This window comes from Sinocyclocheilus rhinocerous, unplaced genomic scaffold (genome assembly GCF_001515625.1).
Source record: "Sinocyclocheilus rhinocerous isolate Xijiao unplaced genomic scaffold, SAMN03320098_v1.1 scaffold743, whole genome shotgun sequence".
NCBI lineage: Eukaryota > Metazoa > Chordata > Actinopteri > Cypriniformes > Cyprinidae > Sinocyclocheilus > Sinocyclocheilus rhinocerous.
In genome coordinates this window covers 18000-43856 of record NW_015642817.1, presented here as the reverse complement: position 1 = coordinate 43856, position 25857 = coordinate 18000, and the positions used below count along the sequence as shown (strand labels likewise).

General features: G+C 37.9%; 2 protein-coding genes and 1 pseudogene across 4 annotated transcripts in view; 2 read left to right on the top strand and 1 right to left on the bottom strand.

The window, feature by feature from the left end:
- LOC107756550 (melatonin receptor type 1C-like) overlaps positions 1-3289 on the bottom strand; it is a 20817-nt gene extending 17528 nt beyond the window's left edge. The window contains exon 1 of the mRNA XM_016573712.1: positions 3094-3289. Coding sequence (XP_016429198.1) covers positions 3094-3289 — 196 coding nt within the window. The remainder of the gene's footprint in view (positions 1-3093) is intronic.
- Positions 3290-7298: 4009 nt separating this feature from the next.
- Positions 7299-13757, top strand: LOC107756549 (uncharacterized; annotated as a pseudogene).
- Positions 13758-14130: 373 nt separating this feature from the next.
- On the top strand, positions 14131-22075 carry LOC107756548 (non-POU domain-containing octamer-binding protein-like). 3 transcript variants are annotated; one of them, XM_016573710.1, is made up of 10 exons: positions 14131-14274; positions 16369-16516; positions 16599-16792; positions 17904-18205; positions 18293-18388; positions 18797-18993; positions 20038-20222; positions 20307-20337; positions 21206-21285; positions 21372-22075. In XM_016573710.1, the coding sequence occupies exons 2-10, from the start codon at positions 16369-16371 to the stop codon at positions 21465-21467; spliced, it is 1329 nt and encodes a 442-aa protein (XP_016429196.1). In that variant the 5' UTR covers positions 14131-14274; the 3' UTR covers positions 21468-22075. The 3 variants fall into 3 exon arrangements, with proteins under 3 accessions (XP_016429196.1, XP_016429197.1, XP_016429194.1); XM_016573711.1 differs by lacking the exon at positions 14131-14274 and adding an exon at positions 15504-15653 and having other exon boundaries at positions 21375-22075; XM_016573708.1 differs by lacking the exon at positions 14131-14274 and adding an exon at positions 15506-15653.
- The last annotated feature ends 3782 nt before the right edge of the window (positions 22076-25857 follow it).

Here is a 25857-nt window from a genome sequence, read left to right as displayed (position 1 = left end):
GAACTCATGTCGGACAACATCTCCAGGACGCTACGCACCATATGACTAGTAAGTCAAATCTCAAATAACTGCCCTGATGACTTGTGTTCTACCCGCTTAAATGATAGAAGTACTTGTGCTGTCCAATAAAGACTGTGTCTGTTCCCCGAATAGTGAGGTCAAAATATAAATTTAAAGCAGGATCTAGAAAAAAAACTGATCGTGATTAAACCAGAAAAATGTCAAATAAATGAACAAAAACTATTTTTAAAGTTTGGGCTGCTAAACATTAGAAGCAAAACGTCACCGGGCCATTCATCGTTTTAATCATACGCTAGATTTAATTATATCGTATGGAATTGATCTTACTGATATAGATATCGTACCTCAAAGTGATGATGTTACTGACCATTTCCTTGTATCGTGCATGCTGCGTATTACTGATATTAACTATAGCCCCCATCAAATTGAAAGAGGTTAGAGAAAAACGTACTGCGCCATGGTACAACAGATCATTATAAAGGTGAGATGTTGTTCCTGCTTTGGCTTTTCGGCCTGTCGCACCTCCGCCGGTGCCTTTAGGTCAGCTGCAGGGTCGTCAGCTGGAGGCCGCCGATCACTGATGTTTCGCCCCCTATACCAGTACATCTCCCTGCGGGGGAGCAGTGGCATGTAGGGGACGTCTCCCCGCCACCCCCTGCAGCTGCCTTTACAGGGGTGTTGATCCCCACCCGTTGTGCTTTCTCCGGAGCCACAGCCAGTAGCTCGCTTTCTCGCTTGCTCGGAGTACTTGAGATGCTTCCTTTCATGGGCTGCTGTCATGCCCTCTTCCCAGGGGATGGTCAGTTCAATGAGGAGGACCCTTTTCTCCACCGTAGACCACATGATAATGTCTGGCCGAAGGGTAGTTGTCGCAATCTCTCTTGGAAAGACCAGCTGCTTCCTGAGGTCTGCTAACATCTGCCACTCTTTGCCGGGTGTAAGCATGGTGTTCCTTTTCTGAGCAGGAAGTTGGAGCATGCTACCAGACTTGACAAACCCTGCCGGGAAAGGCTTTGCGGCTGCTGATGTGCGATTTGCTGCTACCCTACAGCTCTCCAGGACCTCCGCCAGCTTGGCCAGGACTTGATCATGGCGCCACCTGAAGCGTCCCTGGGTCAACGCCACTTTGCACCCTGATAAGATATGCTGGATGCTTGCCTTGATGTTGCCACACAGGGGGCAGCCTATCTCGTCTCCAAACCACTGGGTGAGGTTCCAGGGGCATGAGAGGGTGTCATAGGTTGCCCTTAACAGAAAGCTGAGCCTGGATTATAGCGTCCTCCAGATATCTGCCCAGGTGATGCGCCTGTTCACAGTCACATCCCATCGCGTCCAGGCTCCTTGACTGCCCTGGGATATTGCCTTTACGTGGAAGCGCTCCTGCTCCAGCCTGGTAATTTCATCCACCACCATGGTCTTCTGCTGCCTCTTGGTGGCTTTAGAACAGAGGTGCTGTGGCGCTCACCAGCCTAGGCCAGCCCGACCGGTCTGGACTAACCCCATCACCTCTCGATGTTGCAGACTAGAGATAGCATGCTCTACTTCAGCTTGCGCCATCCATTTACGGCCTGTGCGGATGGGGACTTTCGCACTCCTTATAAGTGGGTACGCTGGGTCCTTTAGCTTATGAAAATGTTCCAAAAGAGGGGTTTCCAAGTGATGCAACAGAAGAACCACTTTGGGTTCCTCAAAGAACCAATTCCAATCATTTTTTCTTAGTGTGAAGAACCTAAAAATGGAACCTTAAGCAATGGAAAGGTTACATGGATGTTAAAGGTTTTTCATGGAACCATAGATGCCAATAAAGAACCTTTTGTGTCTGATGACGGCACTTCAGCTCTGATGGAATCTTTTGGGTTTCTGTCTGCCCAGCTCAGATCATGGTCATTCTCGTACCTAGTACAGCGTAATCACGTGAAAATAACCCTGAACTCATAGCAGTGAAATCGATAGAGATATCTACCCCTCGCAGGCAGATCTCCACTCTCTCGCTCTCACCTGTATAAGATTACATGCAAAGAAACGGCTCCTTTAACAGAAATACAATGGTCAGAAAGTCTGAGAAGACACTGACAATCTAGGAAATCTAATTGGCCAAAACGTTTCAGTATTTTGTTATGTTGTAAATGAATAAGAATGATTCTGTACTGTTTCTAGTCAAATAATACAATTTGGGACATTGACCATGTGAACGCCGCTGCAAAAAAGGTCAGATTTTCCACCACTGAAGCACTGATGCTCTTTGTAATATTTTCAAGCTGGTTAACGTAGATCATCAGGTTTTACACAAACTTGTGGAGTGCAAATTCCAAGCAATTCTCAAATGCATTATGCCTTTCAGTTTAACTATTATGCTGAATATATTATTTGCAATAAAAATCTATTAAATTAGAAAAAGCAATACAGGAAATTTTTCACTAAAGGTCTCAGATTTTTGGACATCTCTGTATGTGTGAGCATTGGAGAGACTGTGTCTGCTTATGTTCCTGCAGCCCTATAACAGTCTCACATATCTAGTAATTGTTTGTTCATGGCACTGCCTGAAGTATAAAATGAAGCCTTGTAAAATGAGTTTTTTTGATAACGTGCTTCTGTTGAAGTGATCGTGCCTTGGGTTACATTCTCCTGACACTTCTTTGCACATCAAAAAAAGTGACTATGCCATTCAACATCTTGAGTTGTTGCACAACATTAAAAAGACAGCCATGTTTTGCTGGTGTCTCATGTAATTCTGGAGAAAAGGGTGCATCAAAACATTGTACACACAGAGAAAAGCATGTGGCCGGTGTTTTGATAGCTATAACATGAAAATAAATTCTATGTACCTTCTGTTTCCTATAGTGTTAAAAACCATATCAACTGAAATAAAATATGATTCATGCCAAACTGACACCAGCAGCTGGGAACAACTAAATATCCAATGCTGCTTCAACTTAAATACGTTTAGATGGTTTTTAGCTATACACGGTTACAGCATACTCTACCAATTTTTAATTTCTCATCTAAAAATTTAATCTCATCTGAAGATGTGTGATGTTTGCCTGACATTACAGTTTCTGTATCTCTTCACACCTGCATTCCTGAGTTTCTTGTTCCTGTACACAGACAGGATGACCAGCAGATTTCCAACGATATCAGCCACGGTGGTGAAGATCAGCACGCCGGCGAGGGTGGCCGCTACCCCGGGAGACGAGCTCCTGGCGGGGAGGCAGTTGTTTCCCTGGGATAAACTATCCAGACAGCTTAAGTTCGCCTTCATCAACTCCATTCTTAGGCAAAAGCGTAAAGCCACATTAAAGTTTCTCCTTTGATCCACTCTTCGAGGAAAAAAGGCAAAGTTGGAACGAACCGGTATTCACCCTCCAGAAAATATAACCAATCCATTCCACTTATAAAATGTCACTGAGCACCTAAAAATCGAATGCAGTATAAAAGCCGTTTTTACATAACTTCCATAGCACGGTAACTGTCACAGAAGGATCCCTTCGAATTTCCCAGTAGCTCCCATTCAATTCAAATGCATGTTTGGTAGTCGGCGCATTGTCAGCCCCACAGTTATCTGGATTGTCACTTCGGATCACAGTGAGTGACTCCGGGCTGTTGCTCAGACGCCACACACATCAGCGGCAGTCTGCGTCGCATCCCCGGCGCCGTAGCCTCTCGGTCTCCGTTCCAGCGCACAGTCAGTTGTGCAGCTCCAAACCGAGCCGCAATTAGCGTAACGAGAATGGGATTCAATCTAGTCCACCACCTCTGCGAACCGTTAAAACTGAGTGTGGAGGTTTATTTTTGTACATACTGGTAAAAAAAAAATGTATAGCCTGAATGCACTGTATGTCGCTTTGGATAAAAGCGTCTGCTAAATGCATAAATTATTATTATTATTATTATTATTATTATTATTATTATTATTTTATATGTATATATTTTGATAATATAGGCTACATACACATATTATAAATATGTATATTAATAAAGTATACATTTTAATTTTGGGGGGTAAGCAGAAAAGTTAGCGAAGCGAACTCGCGATGGCTTAAAGAGGTAACCATAGCAACCGTATGCAGCCGGAGCGCTTTCAGTAAGGATTTGTATAATTCAAATTTATATACAGCACCTTATAGTTTTACTTACCACTGTTAAAATAAATTGCTTATTTTTATTTTAAAGAGGTCGTCTAAAAAGACCACGTTTGGCTAGCGACGCCAAACCTCTGTGCACAAAATTACTAGATATTTATATTTATATAGCCTATTATTTAATTTCACATTCAATTCAATTCGATAAATTTTTACAGAATTCATTCGATAATTTGACGAAATAAAAACATTTTTAAATTATTTTTTAAAATATATTTTTTATTATTTTTAGATTTTAAGATCGATTTAAGTCAGAAAATATGTAAATGATACTTCTAATATGATTTTTATTGATGTCCTATAAGCTATAAAATAATCTTTTCTGCTTCACACAAGTAATTAACCCTGAATCGCTTCAACCAGCCACCCACACAAATACACACACTTGCTGCTGCATGATGTTAATAGTCTCATTGTTATGTGTTAATTTAAAACAAATTTACAGATGTTTGGGAGGCTGCAACAGTCAAGCTGACGAACAATGGCAGGCCACGTATAAACAGTGGCATCCTGACATGAGAGCTGGAACAGCTGAACAGAAAACAATCTGTAGCTAAAAATAATCATCCACATTCAGTCTCATGCATATTTACATTCACACTGGTGTAACAATGGTGTAGCTACAATGGGAAACGGTCGAGAGAGGCTATAGCCTATTATACCGATCACTGCAGTGCCTTCTGGGAAAATTAAGTTATGCAGTTATTTTATAATGCAAAAACGGCAGTGAAGCAGAGGACAGGCATCATAAACAACTATGAGCTCATGCCTGTAGGTGTCTCATGTCTTGTTTACAATTCTATGCCATACATTTCTGTCTAACTCTTTCTGTGGGATGTTCCACGTACAGTGTCATCAGTCAATTCTCGGTGGAGTCTTCCGGTTCTGTCGAACCAGCGTTTTAGTCTTCCGGTCATTCCTCATTCTGATGTGTCAGAACAGTCTCAGCTTTCACTGAATAAACTCTGAACTCTGCGATAAGGTTCATTTGTGAGTCAATTCCCAGATTCCTGTATCTATTTCTTTCAATGCTAATAGCTTACTTTCGGACTCTTTTGTTAAAAGTTGTTTCACACACAAATATATGTGCAACATAACTTTCAACAAAAGGCTATATTAATAATAATAATAATAATACAATACTAAATAAGCTCTCCCTCTAAGGTAATAGCACGTAATAACTATTAAATGCACTTTTAAAGGGTTAATAAAATACAAAGATGTCTCTTTAAGTGTATTGCCCCAGCACCAAGCTGTTGTACTCCTAAAGGTATATTTGCAACAATGTATTAAATGCTAAATATATCTTTAGAACATCTAGTGTTGTACAATGTAGCCATAATCAACTTAGATTTGATCAAACTAACCAAAAACTTTGGCACTTTAAGCCCGAAACAAAGTGAAGAGAACAGAAAGGGCAATCAGAAATACTGCCAAATTGCCTAGTGTGAGAGGAATCCACTGCCTACGCTGTAAACAGTTTTATTGAAGTCTCTTGGAGTGAACAAGATAAACAAATGGCATCCTGACATGAGAGCTGGAACAGCTGAACAGAAAACAATCTGTAGCTAAAAATAATCATCCACATTCAGTCTCATGCATATTTACATTCACACTGGTGTAACAATGGTGTAGCTACAATGGGAAACGGTCGAGAGAGGCTATAGCCTATTATACCGATCACTGCAGTGCCTTCTGGGAAAATTAAGTTATGCAGTTATTTTATAATGCAAAAACGGCAGTGAAGCAGAGGACAGGCATCATAAACAACTATGAGCTCATGCCTGTAGGTGTCTCATGTCTTGTTTACAATTCTATGCCATACATTTCTGTCTAACTCTTTCTGTGGGATGTTCCACGTACAGTGTCATCAGTCAATTCTCGGTGGAGTCTTCCGGTTCTGTCGAACCAGCGTTTTAGTCTTCCGGTCATTCCTCATTCTGATGTGTCAGAACAGTCTCAGCTTTCACTGAATAAACTCTGAACTCTGCGATAAGGTTCATTTGTGAGTCAATTCCCAGATTCCTGTATCTATTTCTTTCAATGCTAATAGCTTACTTTCGGACTCTTTTGTTAAAAGTTGTTTCACACACAAATATATGTGCAACATAACTTTCAACAAAAGGCTATATTAATAATAATAATAATAATACAATACTAAATAAGCTCTCCCTCTAAGGTAATAGCACGTAATAACTATTAAATGCACTTTTAAAGGGTTAATAAAATACAAAGATGTCTCTTTAAGTGTATTGCCCCAGCACCAAGCTGTTGTACTCCTAAAGGTATATTTGCAACAATGTATTAAATGCTAAATATATCTTTAGAACATCTAGTGTTGTACAATGTAGCCATAATCAACTTAGATTTGATCAAACTAACCAAAAACTTTGGCACTTTAAGCCCGAAACAAAGTGAAGAGAACAGAAAGGGCAATCAGAAATACTGCCAAATTGCCTAGTGTGAGAGGAATCCACTGCCTAAGCTGTAAACATAGTTTTATTGAAGTCTCTTGGAGTGAACAAGATAAACAAATGTCAGCTTAAACAAAGCAAGAAGCTATAAGACAGACAGACAGACAGACAGAATCAGATAGATAGATAGATAGATAGATAGATAGATAGATACTGTTCTGCTGTTGAATCTTTTGCACTGTAGAATCTGCAAAAGTCTTTGAAATGTAATCATTAAGAGTTAAACAATAAATCGAACAATTATCTGGAGGGTTATCATAATAATACCATAACATATCCTACAGAATACAAACTTTCATGACATTAATATCAAAATACTGCAATTAAAATAAAATGTTAAAAGCTGAATATCAAAGTATATCTGCAAAATGAATTATCATAAATTGACAAAACCTCTTATAGAAGAAACATGCACGTGAAAAAAAGAGCCGATGTACTGTATTGTCTGAAGGAATTTGTAGCTAGAACAGCTTTGCAAACTATTGACTGAATTCTAGCTAAGGTCTCGTTGGGAAAACTAGTGCATACTCTTTCTAAAGGATAAACTAAGATTCGGTAGGTTCATATTAATTAAGAAACAATTGCATTGACTCGTTTTATTAAGTTGTCTTGATTCGTAAAAAAAACAGACAGGCACGCGGCTGTCCTGTGCGCACATGCGCACTGCAACGTGTTGCATAAACGCGGAATCGGCGGTTCTCAAGGAGCAGTTTATGTAGTTTATTAGTAAACTCTTTGCTCAGTTTCTAAGCAAAGTGTCCTTGTGTCTATAACCTATTTCTCATTAAACACATTTCCTTAAGTTACAAAAGTCATTCAAACATGAGTGACGATAATGAAAGAGACAGTAGGAAGATGAAAAGAAAAACGGGTCCGGATGATTTAAAGGCGCCTGGGAAGAAGAGACAGAAAATAAAAGACAAAAACAAAGAAAAGAGCGTCGCAGTGAAGAAATCAGACGGTATCTATCTATCTATCTATCTATCTATCTATCTATCTATCTTAGTAGCATCAGCGTTGGTCAACCTTTATGTACTACGTTTTCACATCTTTTTCACATTTGCTTCACTTTATCAACAAGCATATTATTATATACTATACTATAGTATATACTATACTGGCATAGTCTTTATTAAAACAAAATCAAAACCGTATTACGCCATACCGTTTCAACTTTTTTCATTTCATTAACTAGAATAAAAATAAAATAACTAATATTTATTGTAGTTTTTTCTGTTACTAGTAAATGTTGTTTAAGTTTTATAATTAGTAGGTAAGTGAGTTTCTTTATGCACCAAGAGCTTGTAACACTCCAAAGAGAAAGGAAAAATTGAAATCGCATCATATGACCCCTTTAAGGCCATTAGACACAGTAACTTCTGTAACCTCAGGTGTCATAATGGTCGCAGGTGCAGCAGTAATTCTACTGATCTGAGTGCTCACAAAATACCCTGCACTCACTCACATATCTTCATTTAAGGCAAAGATTGTCTCTTGTCTCTCAATGCACTTGTCCTCTGAAGAGCGGTGGACATTTCAAGTCATCTCAAGTAAATTTAATTTGGATGTGGTCAAAAGTGTTCCGACTAGTTGATTTGTTCACTTTGCAATTAGTTTTTCCATTAAAACCGATTAGATTTGCCCACTGACAGTATGCATGAGAGGCAAGCATTATTGCGTTGACAGGGTAATCAGCCAATCATAATGACGAGGAGAGCCAATCAGTGCAGTAGAAGTGTTTGCACCAATCACATGACAAGGCTGCATCCAAAATCGCATACTACCCTACTATATGGTAGGTGAAAAGCAGTATGTGACAAAAGAAGTATGCCTGAATTCGCAGTACTGATAAAAACTGATGTTGGTAAGTCACGTGACAATGGCAAATGCAGTAGATGACATTCATACTAGACACGTTCATACTATATAGACTAGAGCATACTCTTTTTGTGGTTGCAAAGTAATTACTTATTCAAAAAAGTGCCTACTCAAGAGAGTATGCGATTTCGGATGCAGCCTCAGTTTTAGGACATGTGAACACCTGAGCTCAGTGGAGTCAAAAGTAACACTTCCTTGCTTTTTGAAACTTTACCCACTACATTTTGGACAGTGTTAGTTTGAACATTATATGATCTCATGCGTAATATTATTATTATTTTACTCTGCATTTTTTTCTCATCCAACACGTTATTTTCTTATCCACATTTGCAGAAGAAAATAGAATTTAAGTTAATATATATTAATGTATGTTCTTGACAAACAGACAGACAGACTGTTATTTTGCACTTTTCCTTATCGTAATTTACATATTTTATATTTATGTTTCAGAGATGAAGGCTTTTTAGGCTAGCCAGATTATTTAGAGATTGTGTTTTGTAATTTGTTTTTCTCTGATCCTCAGCTCTCATTGGTAAAGCTGACTCTACAAAAAATAAAGTGAAGCTTTCTAGCAAAGACAAGGACAAAGGGAAAAAAAATTAATCTGCCCACTCAACAGACTGGTCTGAGGATGATAAGAAAAACAACTCAGATGGCGGCAAAAATACCTCTGAAATGAAAAGGAATGAGAAAGGACAAGTTGTGTTTAAAGGTGAAGTTAAGTATGTTTTGTGGTGTAGGTTTATGATTTATTCATTCATTTATTCATTCACTAATTTTTCGTTTTTCTGTTGTTGCAGACCACCCAGAGTTCACACCTAACATGACTCCTAAGGAGGTTTTACAGGCCGGCAGTTTTGGGGGTACCTATTTTAGGGCCATCTACTCCAGCGTCACAAGTATGTCTCACTGTGATCAGTTGTTAGCTTTAATTATTGCACAATGGAGACTTTAAATGCTTTGTTAAATAATGAAAGACCATTTATTTAATTGAAATTGTCTTTCTTTTTTTTTCTTTTTCTTTTTTTACAGCATTTTCAATTTTATGCCCATTTACAAAGTGGACATTATCTAAGTCATCTAAAAGTTACTGCCAATTGGTTTTCAAAGTCACATAAATAGTTAATTAAGATCTATTGTATGGTGGGTCAGTATTGTGATAGAACTGGTGAGAGGAAACAACTCTGAAGATGATACACGCTCTAATGACTGAGATTGACTGCAACAAACAAATGCTGTCTGGACGCTTCACCAGTTACTTCTGTGTGAGAAAGCCACTGTTAAAATGTCATAAGACATCTACGATTTGCCAGAAGGCATGTGAGAAACTATGGTCTGATGAGACCAAAATTGAGCCTTTTGGCAATCAGATTAAACACCATGTTTGGTGTAAGCCAATAACTGCGAATCCTTCGAAGTATGGCACTAGGAACATTATGCTATGTGGCTGTTTCTCTTCAACTGGCCCTTATGAAGGTAGAGGGTAAAATAAATGCAGCAAACTACAGGGACAAAAATTATGTGATTTGGGAGAAGATTTATTTTACATGAACACAGTGACCATAAATCAAAAGACATAAATCTAAAGCTACACAAGAATGGGTTAAAAACATGAACGTTAATGGTCCTGAGTGGCAAAGCCAGACTCTAAATCTTAGTTGAGGAATTAAGGGTAGACTTAAAGAAATAGCTCATCCCAAAATGAAAATTTGTTGAAAATTTACTCACCCTCAGGCCGTCCAAGATGTAGATGAGTTTACTTCTTCATTGGAGCACATTGGAGAATTTTAGCATTACATCACTTATTCTCCACTGGATCCTCTGCAGTGAATGGGTGCCGTCAGAATCAGTCCAAACAGCTGATAAAAGCCCCACAATAATCCACAAGAAGTCCACATGACTTCAGTCCATCATTTAGCATCTTGGAAAGCAAAAGCTGCATGCTTGTAATAAATGTATCCTTCAACAGGACATTTTTTTAAACTTCAGATCATTGCTTCTGGCTGAAATATAAATATTCCGTTCATAATATTGCTATCTCCAGTGAAAAATTTGTCTTGTCTAAGTCCACAGATCAAGCACAGTTTACAAGTAAAAGCATTCCAACACTGTTACTGTGTAAACGAATATGTTGGTGGATTTTGATGTGAGAGGACAACAGGGGATGAGCATTTTCAGTGGAGAAAACATTACTATGAATAATGGCCAACGGTTTAAATTTAAAACACCTTAATGATTTGTTTGTTTCTTACATGTTACTTTTTTCACTTCACAAGATGTTAATTAATGGACTGGAGTGGTGTGGATTACTTGTGGATTATTGTGATGCTTTTATCAGCTGTTTGGACTCTCATTCTGACGGCACCCATTAACTGCAGATGATCCCTTGATAAGCAAATGATGTCATTATCATTTCTGAAGCTATTCTGAACTATTCTTTTAAAAACAGCTGTCCACTTATCTCTCTGCAACTTGATTGAGCTTGAGCAGTTTTGCTAAGATGAATTGGGGAGAAAGTGTAGTGGCAAGATGTGCAAAGCTGATAGAGACCTGTAAGACGGTAACTGCTCCCAAAGTCGCATACACTGAGTACAGCTTTAGCTTATGGAACTGTAAAATGTAAAATTGTAATACATTTTGACCAATTTGAAGAACTGCATTTTCACTTGGACAAGTAAAAAGAAAATAGTAGCTTTAAGGGTCAGGACAGGCAGAAAAAGTTTCAGTTGTTTACTGTACTTTCCGCTTAAAAAGTCTTCACAAGTCCTTCAGACATGAGCAAGGAACACAGGACAAGTCTTTACTTTTTATTTTTTTTACATTTCTGCCTTTCCACATCTCTTTTGGCAGTCAGAGATGTTGGTTATGCACTCAAATGTCTAACAATAGTTCTGCACTCAACTGTAAATCTTAAAGTATTCACAAGAGTGTTGTTTTTTTTTTTTTAAACAGAGCAACATTACAAAGATGTTTGGCAGGAGATTCCCAAAGACTGGCTGGATGGGCTAAACATCTCTAAACAGGTGCTAATCATTATCATTTCATTAGCATTAGCACATAGCATTTCAATACTAAACACTTTTGTCAAAGTTAACATAAACATTTTCATTATGAGTGTCTATAGCAGATAAAAGAGCTGAGTGTACTCTCTTTGTGTGTATGATTTATGCTGTTGACTCATCGTTTTTCTCCATTTTGATCGTAGATCACAGTAGAGACCTCAATTGACTGTTGTGTATTAGTACTTGTTTTTATGATCATTATTAATATAAGTTTTACAGCTCTACCGTTATTTTTCATGTTGTTTTATGCAGCATTTTATGTCAGCAGATTAACCGGGTCATTTGAGTGGTTTTATTCCTTTAGTTTGAAGCTCAGGGCTATGAGCATGTGACGAGACTCTCACGCAAAAGGGAAAAATCATAAAAGTTTATGTAGCAACAAGACCTTGCTTGCACTTGATAAAAATGAATGAATAGTTGATTGCCACTTGCTGTAGTTGACAACACCTAGATTGCCACTAGCCAGCAATCATTCACAGTTGACAGAAACGGCGTACTCGGTTCCAACGTGGAGCTGCTGTTGTATGCATGTATTTGAGAAATAATTTAAACTTTGTGGATTTCTAAGCACGTTGAGAGTTGTTTTTTCATTGTTTTGTTTTTTTAATTATTTGGGTTTATTTCAGGTGGCTTCATCCACGTACAGGGAAAACGTGAACACCTATAATGTAAAATGTGGAGGCAGTCTAGAGATGTGGGAAAGCAGTGGCTGGATTGTGCCCCAGGATCCATATGGCTGGTTCCAGTGGTACTGCAGGCAAGAGCAGCTGCAACTTTTGAGACTTTAGTCTTTGCAACTTCAGGGATCTTATCTATGCACAATCAGCTTGTAACACTCCAAAGAGAAAGGAAAACTTGAAATCGCATCATATGACCCCTTTAACTATTGCTCAGAAGTTTGGGTTTAAAGAGGTCATTTGGTTATTTTATCAAGGACATATTAAATTAATCAAAAGTGGCAGGAAAGTTGCACAAAATTACATTGAAGTTCAAATAAATATTATTTTGCCCTTTCTATTAATCAAAGAAAAAATGATCATAGAAAAAAAAAATTAAGCAGCACAACTGCTTTCAACATCGATGATAAGAGATGTTTCTTAAACACCAAATCAACAAATTAGAATGATTTCTGAAGGATCATGTGACACTGAGGACTGAAGACTAGAGTTTACACATTCTTGTTCCATCTTCCCAGCAGGTTTTACCAGGGCAGGCGAACAGAGGATGATGCACGCCAGATCAGTCGCTGGGACAAATGTGCAGGAGTCAAAGGTCGGTGGCGGCAGAATCTCATCACTAAAGTGGTCCGGTCCGGTTGTGCTTATGACAACCCCAGTGTTTCCCCGGTGGTCAGACAGACTCTGCAGCACTGGGGCTACAAACTCACCCTGGAGGACTATAAGGAAGGAGCAAAGAGAGTTAAACCCAAATAGGATTAACAGACTTCCAAATTGGCCTCATTCGATTTATCACATAGTGCAGAAGAAAGCTGGCCTTACTGCATGGAAATAAACTCACAAATCTGATTAAATCATTGATGCTTTGTGTGACTGAGGGACTTGTTTAGCTGAGTAGACCTGTGGTAATAGTACTGCTGTATTTGGTTCCTATTGGACGTGTTTTCTGTAAGCGGTTTTGGTAAATAGAAAAGTTAGAATAATGGTCTATTTTTAAAATTTGGATCCAAAGCAGAAGCAGACATGAATAGTTTTTTCTTGTCGCAGTTGTACACTTGCGTGCCTTTGGAGGAATGTGTTTAGGTTTATTTTAAATACATGCTGAACATGCTTATCTATTTGACTACACTCTGTGTCATATACAAACTTTCCATTCTGTCATCTCTGAATGGAGTTTATTAAAGGAGTTTTTTATTTTTTGGTGACACTACACATTGCACCATTTGATTTTTAGAAACAGGTGAAACTTAATCAGAAACATTTATTATATGGGTCATTTCTGTTATGCAGTACATTTTCATGCCCCTTGTATATGTATTGATATATCAGATATTAGTTGATATACTCGTTCTTTGATGTTTTATGGTATTGGTTGGTTTGTCTCACTTTCTATCCTATCAGATAATATTTCAGAAATGTATATGATGATATATAAAAATCAAACCATTTTAAAACCAATTCTAAAAATAAACTTGACAGGCTCATATAAATGAACCCCAAATCCCTCACTTCAGTTACTTATTCCAATACGTTTAAAGTTCTTGTAATTGTGTAAACAATAAACTTATAATTAATAAAGGTCAGGTGCCTGAGAGTGACCAGATAAAAAGTGTACATTGGTTTACTTCTTTTAATTGAAATCGACACTGGTTTTGTTGATTGCGCTTCTTTTGTTCAACACTGGTCGGCGCCACTCCAGGAGTTCCCAATTTTACATTAGCATTTCTTAATCCACGCCGCTCACTAACTTGTTTTTTTCGTCATTTCCTACGAACAACAACCAACTTTGGCCTACTGGGTTTAAAAACGACGACAACCAATGGAGCATTTGGAACTCGTAAACGTCATTTTATTGACGTGAAATTGACCAATCGAAAGCGTCAAAGCGTTCGCCGGAAAACCTGCGCCAGCCAATGAGCAGCTAGATCAGGCAGCAGGTTCAGGTGTACGGCGTTCAGCCCCTCTCCTCTTTGTGATCAACGCTGCGTGTGTTACTGGAGCGGATTAAATACTCTTATAAAAGGTATTTAGACGTTAGTATGACTTTTGTATTGTATGCATATGATGAATGCTTTCATTTATGAATGAATGTGTTTGCGCATATGAGCTGGAGACGAATCCGGGCCATTTGCCGTGTTGAGCGTATTTGCCCGGCTCGGCTCCGCTTCGCAAACCCATACACGATTATTAATGAAGAAATCAGACAATTAATAATGTAAAAATGCATGTACTAAGCTACACTCACTAATGTTCGTAATTCAAGCTTGAAATCTTAACAGTGAACAAAGCATACGTTAGCGTACATAACGAAGAATCAATCATTCATTGGTTTTGGTAAATAGAAAAGTTAGAATAATGGTCTATTTTTAAAATTTGGATCCAAAGCAGAAGCAGACATGAATAGTTTTTTCTTGTCGCAGTTGTACACGTGCGTGCCTTTGGAGGAATGTGTTTAGGTTTATTTTAAATACATGCTGAACATGCTTATCTATTTGACTACACTCTGTGTCATATACAAACTTTCCATTCTGTCATCTCTGAATGGAGTTTATTAAAGGAGTTTTTTATTTTTATTTTTTGGTGACACTACACATTGCACCATTTGGTTTTTAGAAACAGGTGAAACTTAATCAGAAACATTTATTATATGGGTCATTTCTGTTATGCAGTACATTTTCATGCCCCTTGTATATGTATTGATATATCAGATATTAGTTGATATACTCGTTCTTTGATGTTTTATGGTATTGGTTGGTTTGTCTCACTTTCTATCCTATCAGATAATATTTCAGAAATGTATATGATGATATATAAAAATCAAACCATTTTAAAACCAATTCTAAAAATAAACTTGACAGGCTCATATAAATGAACCCCAAATCCCTCACTTCAGTTACTTATTCCAATACGTTTAAAGTTCTTGTAATTGTGTAAACAATAAACTTATAATTAATAAAGGTCAGGTGCCTGAGAGTGACCAGATAAAAAGTGTACATTGGTTTACTTCTTTTAATTGAAATCGACACTGGTTTTGTTGATTGCGCTTCTTTTGTTCAACACTGGTCGGCGCCACTCCAGGAGTTCCCAATTTTACATTAGCATTTCTTAATCCACGCCGCTCACTAACTTGTTTTTTTCGTCATTTCCTACGAACAACAACCAACTTTGGCCTACTGGGTTTAAAAACGACGACAACCAATGGAGCATTTGGAACTCGTAAACGTCATTTTATTGACGTGAAATTGACCAATCGAAAGCGTCAAAGCGTTCGCCGGAAAACCTGCGCCAGCCAATGAGCAGCTAGATCAGGCAGCAGGTTCAGGTGTACGGCGTTCAGCCCCTCTCCTCTTTGTGATCAACGCTGCGTGTGTTACTGGAGCGGATTAAATACTCTTATAAAAGGTATTTAGACGTTAGTATGACTTTTGTATTGTATGCATATGATGAATGCTTTCATTTATGAATGAATGTGTTTGCGCATATGAGCTGGAGACGAATCCGGGCCATTTGCCGTGTTGAGCGTATTTGCCCGGCTCGGCTCCGCTTCGCAAACCCATACACGATTATTAATGAAGAAATCAGACAATTAATAATGTAAAAATGCATGTACTAAGCTACACTCACTAATGTTCGTAATTCAAGCTTGAAATCTTAACAGTGAACAAAGCATACGTTAGCGTACATAACGAAGAATCAATCATTCATTGAAAACAAAGGCCAAATTGCACCCACCAATAAAGAAACCATCTGTTAAAACACTCATTAATTAAGGCATTGGACGTTAAATATGCATCTTATTTCTTCGTTAAAAGTATAATTCAAAAAACATGCCCAATGCTAAATATACTTATATTTTCAAGCTCTGTTGTCCTATTTTATTGTATAACCTAATGAGATTCATAATTTGTTGATTTTCAGTGTCTCTTGTTCATGTGTGTTGTAGAATTTGTCATTAAGTCTGCAATTAAAGGATGCTGTAATGTCAGTGAATCACCTTAGAGCATCCAGAACAACATCCATCATGGCCTTGTTTACACTTTTGAATGAGACTTATTCTTCATCGGGTTTTAAAAATCAATGAAATCAAGTTTGTATTGATGTTCATGTGCCTTAATAGATGCAAGGAAACAGAGGACCCCGTTCAGAGCAGCAGAATCACGGCCCACCCCGACAGCAGCCCAACCCCCAACAGGAACAGCAGAGGAAGCCCTCAGGAGCTGACAGCAATGGACAACACACTGATGCTGGAGAGCAGAGCAGCCCGAGTAAGCAACAGTTGAGGGCTGATGGGACAGATCTTTGACTTTGTTAAAGCCATAGTTGCTGACTGAACCTTCTCTCCTGCAGATGCTGCTTTCACTATAGACCTGCAGAACTTCAAGAAGCCAGGTGAGAAGACCTACACGCAGAGGAGCAGGCTGTTTGTGGGGAACCTGCCCACTGGGACCTCAGAGGAGGATGTGGAGAAGCTCTTCTCCAAGTATGGAAAACCTTCTGAGATTTTCATCAACAAGGAAAGAGGCTTTGGCTTCATCAGGCTGGTGAGTTTGAAAGAAAATGAAGCAGAAAGCGACTATGGTTGTTATTTCAATGAGACTGACCTGACAAAGTTTATTCATAACCCCCAATTTTTTTTTGTGGAATTTTTTCAACTACGTTTTTAGTTAAAGATCGTATTTTCATCAGGGGTTTTGCAAGTCTTTAAAGGTCCTTCTCTCCTGCAGATGCTGCTTTCACTATAGACCTGCAGAACTTCAAGAAGCCAGGTGAGAAGACCTACACGCAGAGGAGCAGGCTGTTTGTGGGGAACCTGCCCACTGGGACCTCAGAGGAGGATGTGGAGAAGCTCTTCTCCAAGTATGGAAAACCTTCTGAGATTTTCATCAACAAGGAAAGAGGCTTTGGCTTCATCAGGCTGGTGAGTTTGAAAGAAAATGAAGCAGAAAGCGACTATGGTTGTTATTTCAATGAGACTGACCTGACAAAGTTTATTCATAACCCCCAATTTTTTTTTTTTGGAATTTGTTCAACTACGTTTTTAGTTAAAGATCGTATTTTCATCAGGGGTTTTGCAAGTCTTTAAAGGTCTAAATTCTTTTTTCCATATTTAAGGTCTAAAGAGGTATTAAATCGGAGCAGAAAGTCTCAAATTGATAAATTCATGGCGTTAAATGTTGCATCTCTTGCAAAAAATTAATATATCTTCCTTAGTATTTTTGCTTTGTTTTCTAGTATAAATGTCTAAACATCTTTAAATCAAGATACATTAACTTAAGGTGCAAATTGAACATATGTCTTGTTTTCTAAAAAACTATGCTTAAAACAAGAACAGATTGGTATGAAAACTATTTTGCTTCTCAAGAAAATGTATCTTGATTTAAGAATCTCTCTTAATTTAAGTGGTATTTTACAACTTTGAAGCATTGCCAAGAGAAGACATTTACATTTAGAGACCATTTTGACATATTGTGTTCCATTCAACTTGTTCCTGAAATTTTTCTTACTTTCAATTCACCTTCATAAAACCTGCAGAAACCATATTTTGTGCATTTTCATGTTTTTTTTTTTCCAATGATGTATGTATGTCTCGGTTCTCAGACAGCAAAGCACCTATGCAACATTAACCCTGACCTGCTGCTCTCTTCTCATTAGGAAACAAAGACTCTTGCGGACATAGCGAAAGCAGAACTGGATGACACTGTGTTCCGAGGTCGCCAGATCCGTGTGCGTTTTGCCACTCACGGCGCTGCGCTGACGGTCAAGAACCTGCCTCAGTTTGTGTCCAACGAGCTCCTGGAGGAGGCCTTCGCCATGTTCGGTCCGATCGAACGGACCATTGTCATCGTCGATGATCGTGGCAGGCCAACTGGGAAGGGCATTGTGGAGTTTGCCAACAAACCTTCTGCCAGGAAAGCTCTGGACCGTTGTGGAGATGGAGCCTTCCTTCTCACCACGTGGGTGTCTGCGGCTTTCATTTTATTTAATTGTGTGTGTTAGTGGTAGTTGGTTTACTAAAGTTTGCCTTTCTTTCCCAAACTCAGTTTCCCCAGGCCTGTTACCGTTGAGCCGATGGACCAGCTTGATGAGGATGAAGGACTTCCTGAGAGACTTATTAACAAAAACGCACTATATCACAAGTGAGTTCATGTGCTCATATGCATTGTAAACAGTTATGTGCAACCAAATGGTTACCTAGGCTTCCTGTAAATATTAAAAATAGTGTTTTTCAGATCTGGAGAGGTTTTGGAAACTTACAAAATATCATAAAAAGTAATGTGCACTAAAATATTTTATTTAATAAAAATTGTAAATGCATCCTTTATCATTTTTTATGTATCCTTTAAGTATTTAAACAACAAAAAAATGTTCGAAGAGGTGTGGGCTATGATTTTATAATAGGATATTATGTTATAATTAAAGAAGAGTTGATCAGAAGAACAAAGTGGAAGGGCCTCACTGTGATTAATGACTCTTTAAGTGTACATTATCCCACTTATTACATGGCTACCCACCATACACATAAACTTCCTCTATCTGTCCATCAGAGAGCGCGAGCAGCTGCCCCGGTTCGCTCAGCCAGGCTCGTTTGAGTACGAGTATGCTATGCGCTGGAAGGCCTTAATGGAAATGGAAAAGCAGCAGTTTGAACAGGTTGATCGAAACATCAAAGAGGCCCAAGAAAAGCTGGAGACTGAAATGGAAGCAGCACGACATGAGCACCAAGTCATGTTGATGAGACAAGGTGACGCACACGGGTTGCCATTTTTGGGGGGATGGTTAACCCTGAAATGAATGAACCCCAAATTGTTTGTCAGCTGAACTCCTTTTGAGTTCAAATATTTGATTGAAATACCCCTCTAAGAATTCAAGTGAATATTTCTATCATTTAACACACGTTAGCAGTGTAAATAAGTTAGAATGCAATGCGTGAAACGGCCTTTAAAAATTTTGGATTGCATTTTTAAAAAAATATTTATTTATTATTATTTTACATTTTTATATAATAATTATCAGCTATTTTATCAGCTGCATTTTGCTCATAAAACCCTAGTTTGGTAAACCCAGTTTTAGAGCTTAACAGGAAAAACTTTTCCTGCTACACAAGTTTAATAATTGATATGTTTGTGCCATCCATAAACTACATGACTTTGAAAGTTGTCTGTTCTTTTCAGACTACACGACTGACTGTTTTAGTGAAAGCACTTGCACTTACAGGACTCGAATTGCACACAAGTCTAGTTATTTAATCTGCTAAATATCTCTTTGGCGTCAGCGCTTCTCTCAGTTCACATCTTTGATCATTTAAACAGAGCAATCATTACTCTTGTGAACAAGCAAGTTTGTCTCTGACAAAAAAGTTTGGCCTTTTGTCGATGATTTTCATTAAAACTCGGTGAGCGGAAAATCTAAGCTAAAATCATGTAATGTGTGGCATTAGTAGTTATGCAGTTTTCCATATTAAAACCTTTTTTGCACAATTTTCCTTTAATTCATCCTTTTTAAAGCACTTCTGATTCCCATTCACATGGATGACAGTGGCAATTGTCATGTCTTGAGCTGTTTTCAGTGTCTCATCATAATCATTGTTTTTAATGTAAGTGTAATATCAAGTAAAAATCACATCTGTAGACCCCTTGCACTTTGTCTAGCAGTTTTTGAACCCAAGCATAGAACCTGAAACCGGACAATTCAGATGACTAGTAATTCAGGCAACCCTGTAGATTTGCACATCCCTAATCAGCAATCACACTGCACTTATTCATGTCTGTTTCTCTCTTTGCTTTAGATCTCCTGCGCAGACAGGAAGAGTTGAGGAGGATGGAAGAGGCTCATAGCCAGGAGGTGCAGAAACGGAAACAGATGGAGCTGCGTCAGGAGGAGGAGCGGCGGAGGAGAGAGGAGGAGCTCCGTGCTCACTCTGAGGACCTGATGAGGAGACAGCAGGGGCAGGGAGGCAACTTCTCTGAGAAAGTGAGTCTGGGGTTTCCAAGCTCCACAGTTATTTTCTGCATTTCTGAGGATTTTTAATTTATGGGCTTGTGTTTGCTTTTTCAGAGGGATCCAGACATGAGGATGCATATGGGAGGTGAGAATCGCACTCAAACACTCTCAGTGATTAACAACACTGAACTCACGCTTGGACTACTGAACATTTTAAACACCAGTGTCACAGCAAGAATTGCTAAACCCACATGCTGTGCTGAAAATTTACCTACCTAATTTGGTGTTCCTGGTTAAAAATTGTTTGTCAGTCTCTCTCATCATTCTATAAAATCACCAAGTCTTGGATTTAATCTTTTTGTCAACCCCTTTTCTATAAATTAGCACAGGTTTTGTATTTCTTTTTTAGAACTGATCGTCAGCCTAATTAATCTGAGTTTATGCAACAAAAAAAAAAAACACATTATTTGTGGATAATATCGGCAATGTTCACTCAAATGTATATACACAGATCAACGAGGCCTATGATCAGTTGGTTCCAAAAAGAAATACAAAACCTGTGCTAATTGAAAGAAAGCAAGTTGATTAAAAGATTGCACCCATTATTTGGTAATTATATTGAATACCAGAAAATGTATAAGCTTTTTTTGAAGGACGGTAATTCTTGACCGGAAACATCAAAAGTTTAACAATGGGAGGAAAATATCCCAAAAAGTACAAAAAAAATCTCATTATTTTGGGGAATTGTTAGATAGTGTATGAGCGAAGTCAGTAAGTTTGAGTGCAACACGCTAACTAGCATTTTCAAGAAAAAAATTACGAGAACACAACATGAGGGGAGTCCAGTTGTTTTGCCCTACTTAAGATGTAGAGAAAATGCATGGTACATGATTGGTCTCTTTTTTTTTTTGGTTCTGTAACATAAAATACTATACATGTTTTTACTTGCTTGTCAGGTTTGTGTTTTTACCCATTTGAACATAACATTGTTTTTTCTTTCTTGGGGGTGAAAGGTCAGGGAATGGCCATGAACAGGAACCCGATGGGTGGAAATACCACAACAGCAGGGGCTTCCAGCTTGGCTTCTAGTGAGGTATAGATTTCTCAATGCACATTGATAACTTTCAGTTCAACATGCGAAGTGTACAGTATGTAATCTTCTGTCTTGGTCTCTTTCAGCAGGGGGCTGCCGGTAATCCAGGTGGTCTCCCTCTTCCCTTCCCTCGTCCTGGACCTCCTGTTGACTTTGGCCCCAACAAACGCCGCAGATTCTGAGACCACCAGCCAAAAGTCATTCGCTTTGTTTGTTTTTGTTTTTGTTTTTTTTAACATACTGTAAAATATTTTTAAGTGCAAGTTGTGGTTTGTAGGACCTGTGTATACATTTCACATTCACAAACGAAATTGTGTCGGCAAATGTAAACAGGTTGAAGTGTATGTTTTAATTTACCCTGTAAGATCTATCCATCCCCAGCAGGAGCCTCAAGGGACTGTTTCCAGAAATGAATTGAGCCCAGTTTTGGGGACCCTTATGCTTATGATTTCTGACTGAAGATGCTTCATCTATGGGCGAGGGTCTATCTGTGCATGGAAACAGCTCCTGGCTGGACATTCAGCTTTGTATAGCCCTATTTTTTCTTTTTTATTAATTTCTTCTCTTTTGTATTTCACCCAGCAGTGACCTTTTCTAAAGTAGAGATTAGCTTTTGTCCATCTTGTCCCTCTGCAACGCTTGCCTTTCTAGACAACTTTAAATAAAATCATAACTACATGTTACATACTGTCCAGTGTCGCTGGCAGCATTCATGGATTACATTTTGTGATTTTGTCTTTGTACAGCTGTTACAAAGAAGAAAAGACACAACATAAATTTTAAAACGAAATTGTCTCCTATCCATTCAATCGCTAAAAGGTATTTTGAGTTGAATTACTGAAATAAATGAACTTTTCCACGACATTCTAATTTATTGAGATGCACCTGTATATATACCCACCCTTTGTCTTCTAAACCACCTTGAACTTTTTGACTCCATTGTCCACAACAATATTCAAGGCCCCCCTCATGTAGGCTAATAGATTTCCTTTGGTACATCTGCTGTAATGCTGAAAAAATTGTCTTCAAAACTTTAATTTACAGAAACTCTGGCTGCATCCAAAATCACATACGTTCCTACTATATAGTAGGCGAAAAACTGTGACAAAAGTATGCCTGAATTCACAGTGCTCATAAAAGAGTAGGCAAAAAGTACCCAGATGACCTAATACTTCCAGTCTAGATTAAGTGTGTGTACAATGGACACTTTACTGTCCCATGAGGTCAGGGCAGAGGATGCTGGTAGGTCACGTGACAATGACAACATGGTGAATGTAGTAAGTGCAGATTGCATTCATACTACACACATTCATACTATATAGAACATACTGTTTTTGCAGTCGTGGAGTAATTACTAAAAAAAAAAAAAAAAGAATATGTTATTGTGGATGCAGTCTCTGTGTCCATAGATAAAAATAAGTAACAAATATTAAAAAAAAAAAAAAAGTTTTAAGAATTCCAGGTTTAAAAGCTCAATGTTCTTCAGGAATCACTCTTTAACAAATACTTTATGCAGGTAGGTTTCTTGAAGCATCTTGGAGATGTTGCTACAGTTCTTCTGGATTTAGTCTGTCTCGGTTTGTTCTGTTTCTTCATGTCATTCCAGACAGACTGCATGATGATCAGATCAGATCTATGTGGAGCACTGGCTGTTGTCAGACAAAAATCTCACTGGATTATTACAATTAATGGCAAAATTAATGTTTGGAAATGTAAACTGATATACTGACACACTACAGCAAAAGATACAAATAACTGAATTAATTGGCATATTAAAAGTGATAATGTCAATATATAATGGAATATTTTTGAGTTATAGGGTTTCTTTGTTACACAGCGGTTAAAATTATTCAACATAGCTGTTTAAAGTCAATTTATTCCGTAGGGTCCAAAATTGTGTTAAGAGACAATTAAGCCTTTGGAATCACTATAACTGAATGAGCTGTTACACGTACATTTATTTAGCCCATGCATGTGCTAAAGATGAGTATGGCCAAGTCAAAAAAGCTCTCACTAAAGCTATAAAGAAGAAAATGTTCTCTTACATTAGAAAGTCTATCGCTACAGGAAGATTTCAAAGAGTCTAAAAATTCCTAGAGACACAGCTGGCAGCCTTATACGTTTCAAATGTGTTGTACCAGAAAACCTTTGAGGAAGAAAAAGCACAGTATCATAAATTGTTGGATTAGAGCAACTGAGAAAAACCTTCGATTTACTGCCAAGACTTGTAAGATGACCTGATCAAAGGAGGAAAAACATTTCAACGCAAATGAATAAACATGCTGCTGAAAGGCCATTCTTGCCCAAGAAGAACATAAAAGGCCAACTTTGCTCAAATTAGTTTCGATTGGAGTTCTGGAGGAATGTTTTATGGAGTGATGTGACCAAACTGGAACTTTTTGCCTGCATGGATCAGCAGTATGTCTAATGCAAAAAAGGAAATCTTGACTAAAGGAAGGGCACGTAATTGAATAGTCATATAACACTATTTACCTCAGAAAAGACAACTATATATATATATGAATGTGAAATGACGTGTGGCGAAGCATGGTGACCCATACTCGGAATTTGTGCTCTGCATTTAACCCATCCAAGTGCACACACACAGTAGTGAACACACACACCCCGTGGACACACACCCGGAGCAGTGGGCAGCCATATTGCTGCGTCGCCCGGGGAACAGTTGGGGGTTCGTGCCCTGCTCAAGGGTCTTACCTCATTCGTGGTATTGAGGGTGGAAGACAGCGCTGTACATTCACTCCCCCCATGTTTTTTTTTTTTTGCGCGCATATGGGCCCTGGGCTCATTTTTAATACACATACATAAAACACAAACAAAATATATAAAATACAAAATATGTATACAAGACGCGTCACGCAAACACTATCTAGTTTGATCCGCCCATTCCCACCCACAACCCACATTATGGGAGTGGTTTTAATAGGAAACTTAATTTACATACCTTTTCCTGTTGTTGCACTTACTTTAGCAAGAGCTATACATAAGAATCGTATTAACATTTTATATACGACGAAATGGCAGGTAAGATTAATTTATATAAATAATATATGTGTAAGTAAGAAAAGTTAATTTGTAGTCTATATGACGAATATTTTTTGAATAAATCAGAAAAATAATGAGATGGAAAGTGAAAATAAAAAAACAACGAAAGTTTACCAGTTAAAGAAGACTTGAGGCCGACGTTTCAGTTTTATGGTCAGATTTAAGGCATTTAGCAGACAGGCAATACTGTCTGCGACTGAAAATATTTAAGATTTACATATTAGATGTATGTAACATATGCAAGTATGCCATTCAGAACTGTGAGAAAATATTATATTAATACATTGTACGTATATGCCTACTATTGTGGATGGTTGTAACATTTTTGACATTTCTGTCTGTATCTTAAACCCGTGCAATCAAAATATCAATCAAACTATTTACAACTATTTACTATTACAGTTTTTCAAAATGCTTACACACAGTTTTTGAAACTATGCCTCCATTTCTCAGAACTCTACACACAAAACCACAAAACACACACACAACATACAAAACGTCACACACATTTTGCAATAGCAAACACTTCTATGAAAACTGTTTTAACTTGAGCTGTAGATTGACACTATTTACTTTACAGCAGAACGTGAATTTGATACTATTGTGAAGCTGCTGTGAAAATCTATATTGTATAAAGCACTTTAGAAATAAAGATGACTTTCTGACTTGGCTTGTATGCAAGTATAAGTTAGTTTTATTTATAAAGCGCTTTGTACAATATAGATACAATGTAAACAGAAATGCAAGGAGGTGAAAACATTTCTTTCTAAAAAAAAAAAAACGAGTTTTTATTACTAAGTGAACAAATTATATATAAGTGTTTTCACACATAATCGCTGTGTAGGTCATCAGTAAATGAATGTGGCATAAAAATGGCAGTGTTTCCCAAATTACACAAAAGAGCTTTTAGTTTCAATTGTTGTGTGTAATTTAGAGAACTGTGTTTAGAGTTTGCAAAATTTTGTTTTACAATATCAAACTGAGTTTAAAGCATGTAATGTGCTTATAGTTTAGCAGACTTGGTCTAAAGATTAGGTATATGAGTGAATGGTTTCACTAAGTGAGCCTCAAGTATCACTTTTAGTGTCTAAGTAATTAAAAAAAAACTGTAAATGTTATATTTGCAGCACAAACAGAAAATGCATGCTTTAGTTTTAATTATGAGGAGTGAAATGTTACAATTCACCCCGTAGTCTGGGTTAGTTGTAACATACCCTGCTGTGAGATTATGCAACAAGGATTATGAAGAAAAAAAAAAGACTTTGAAAGCTTTTTATTCAACACTGACTTTTCAACATAATGTGTGTGTGTGTGTGTGTGTATGTAACAAAACTGAATAAAATAAGCAAATTTGTGCCAGCTTCAACATTTGTGTGTATGTGTGTTACATAGCATTATATGTGACGTGTGTGACGTGACATGTGGCCACAAACCCGCAACCTTTGGGTAACGAGTCCGACTCTCTAACCATTAGGCCACGACTTATGATAGTAAAACTGAATAATGATA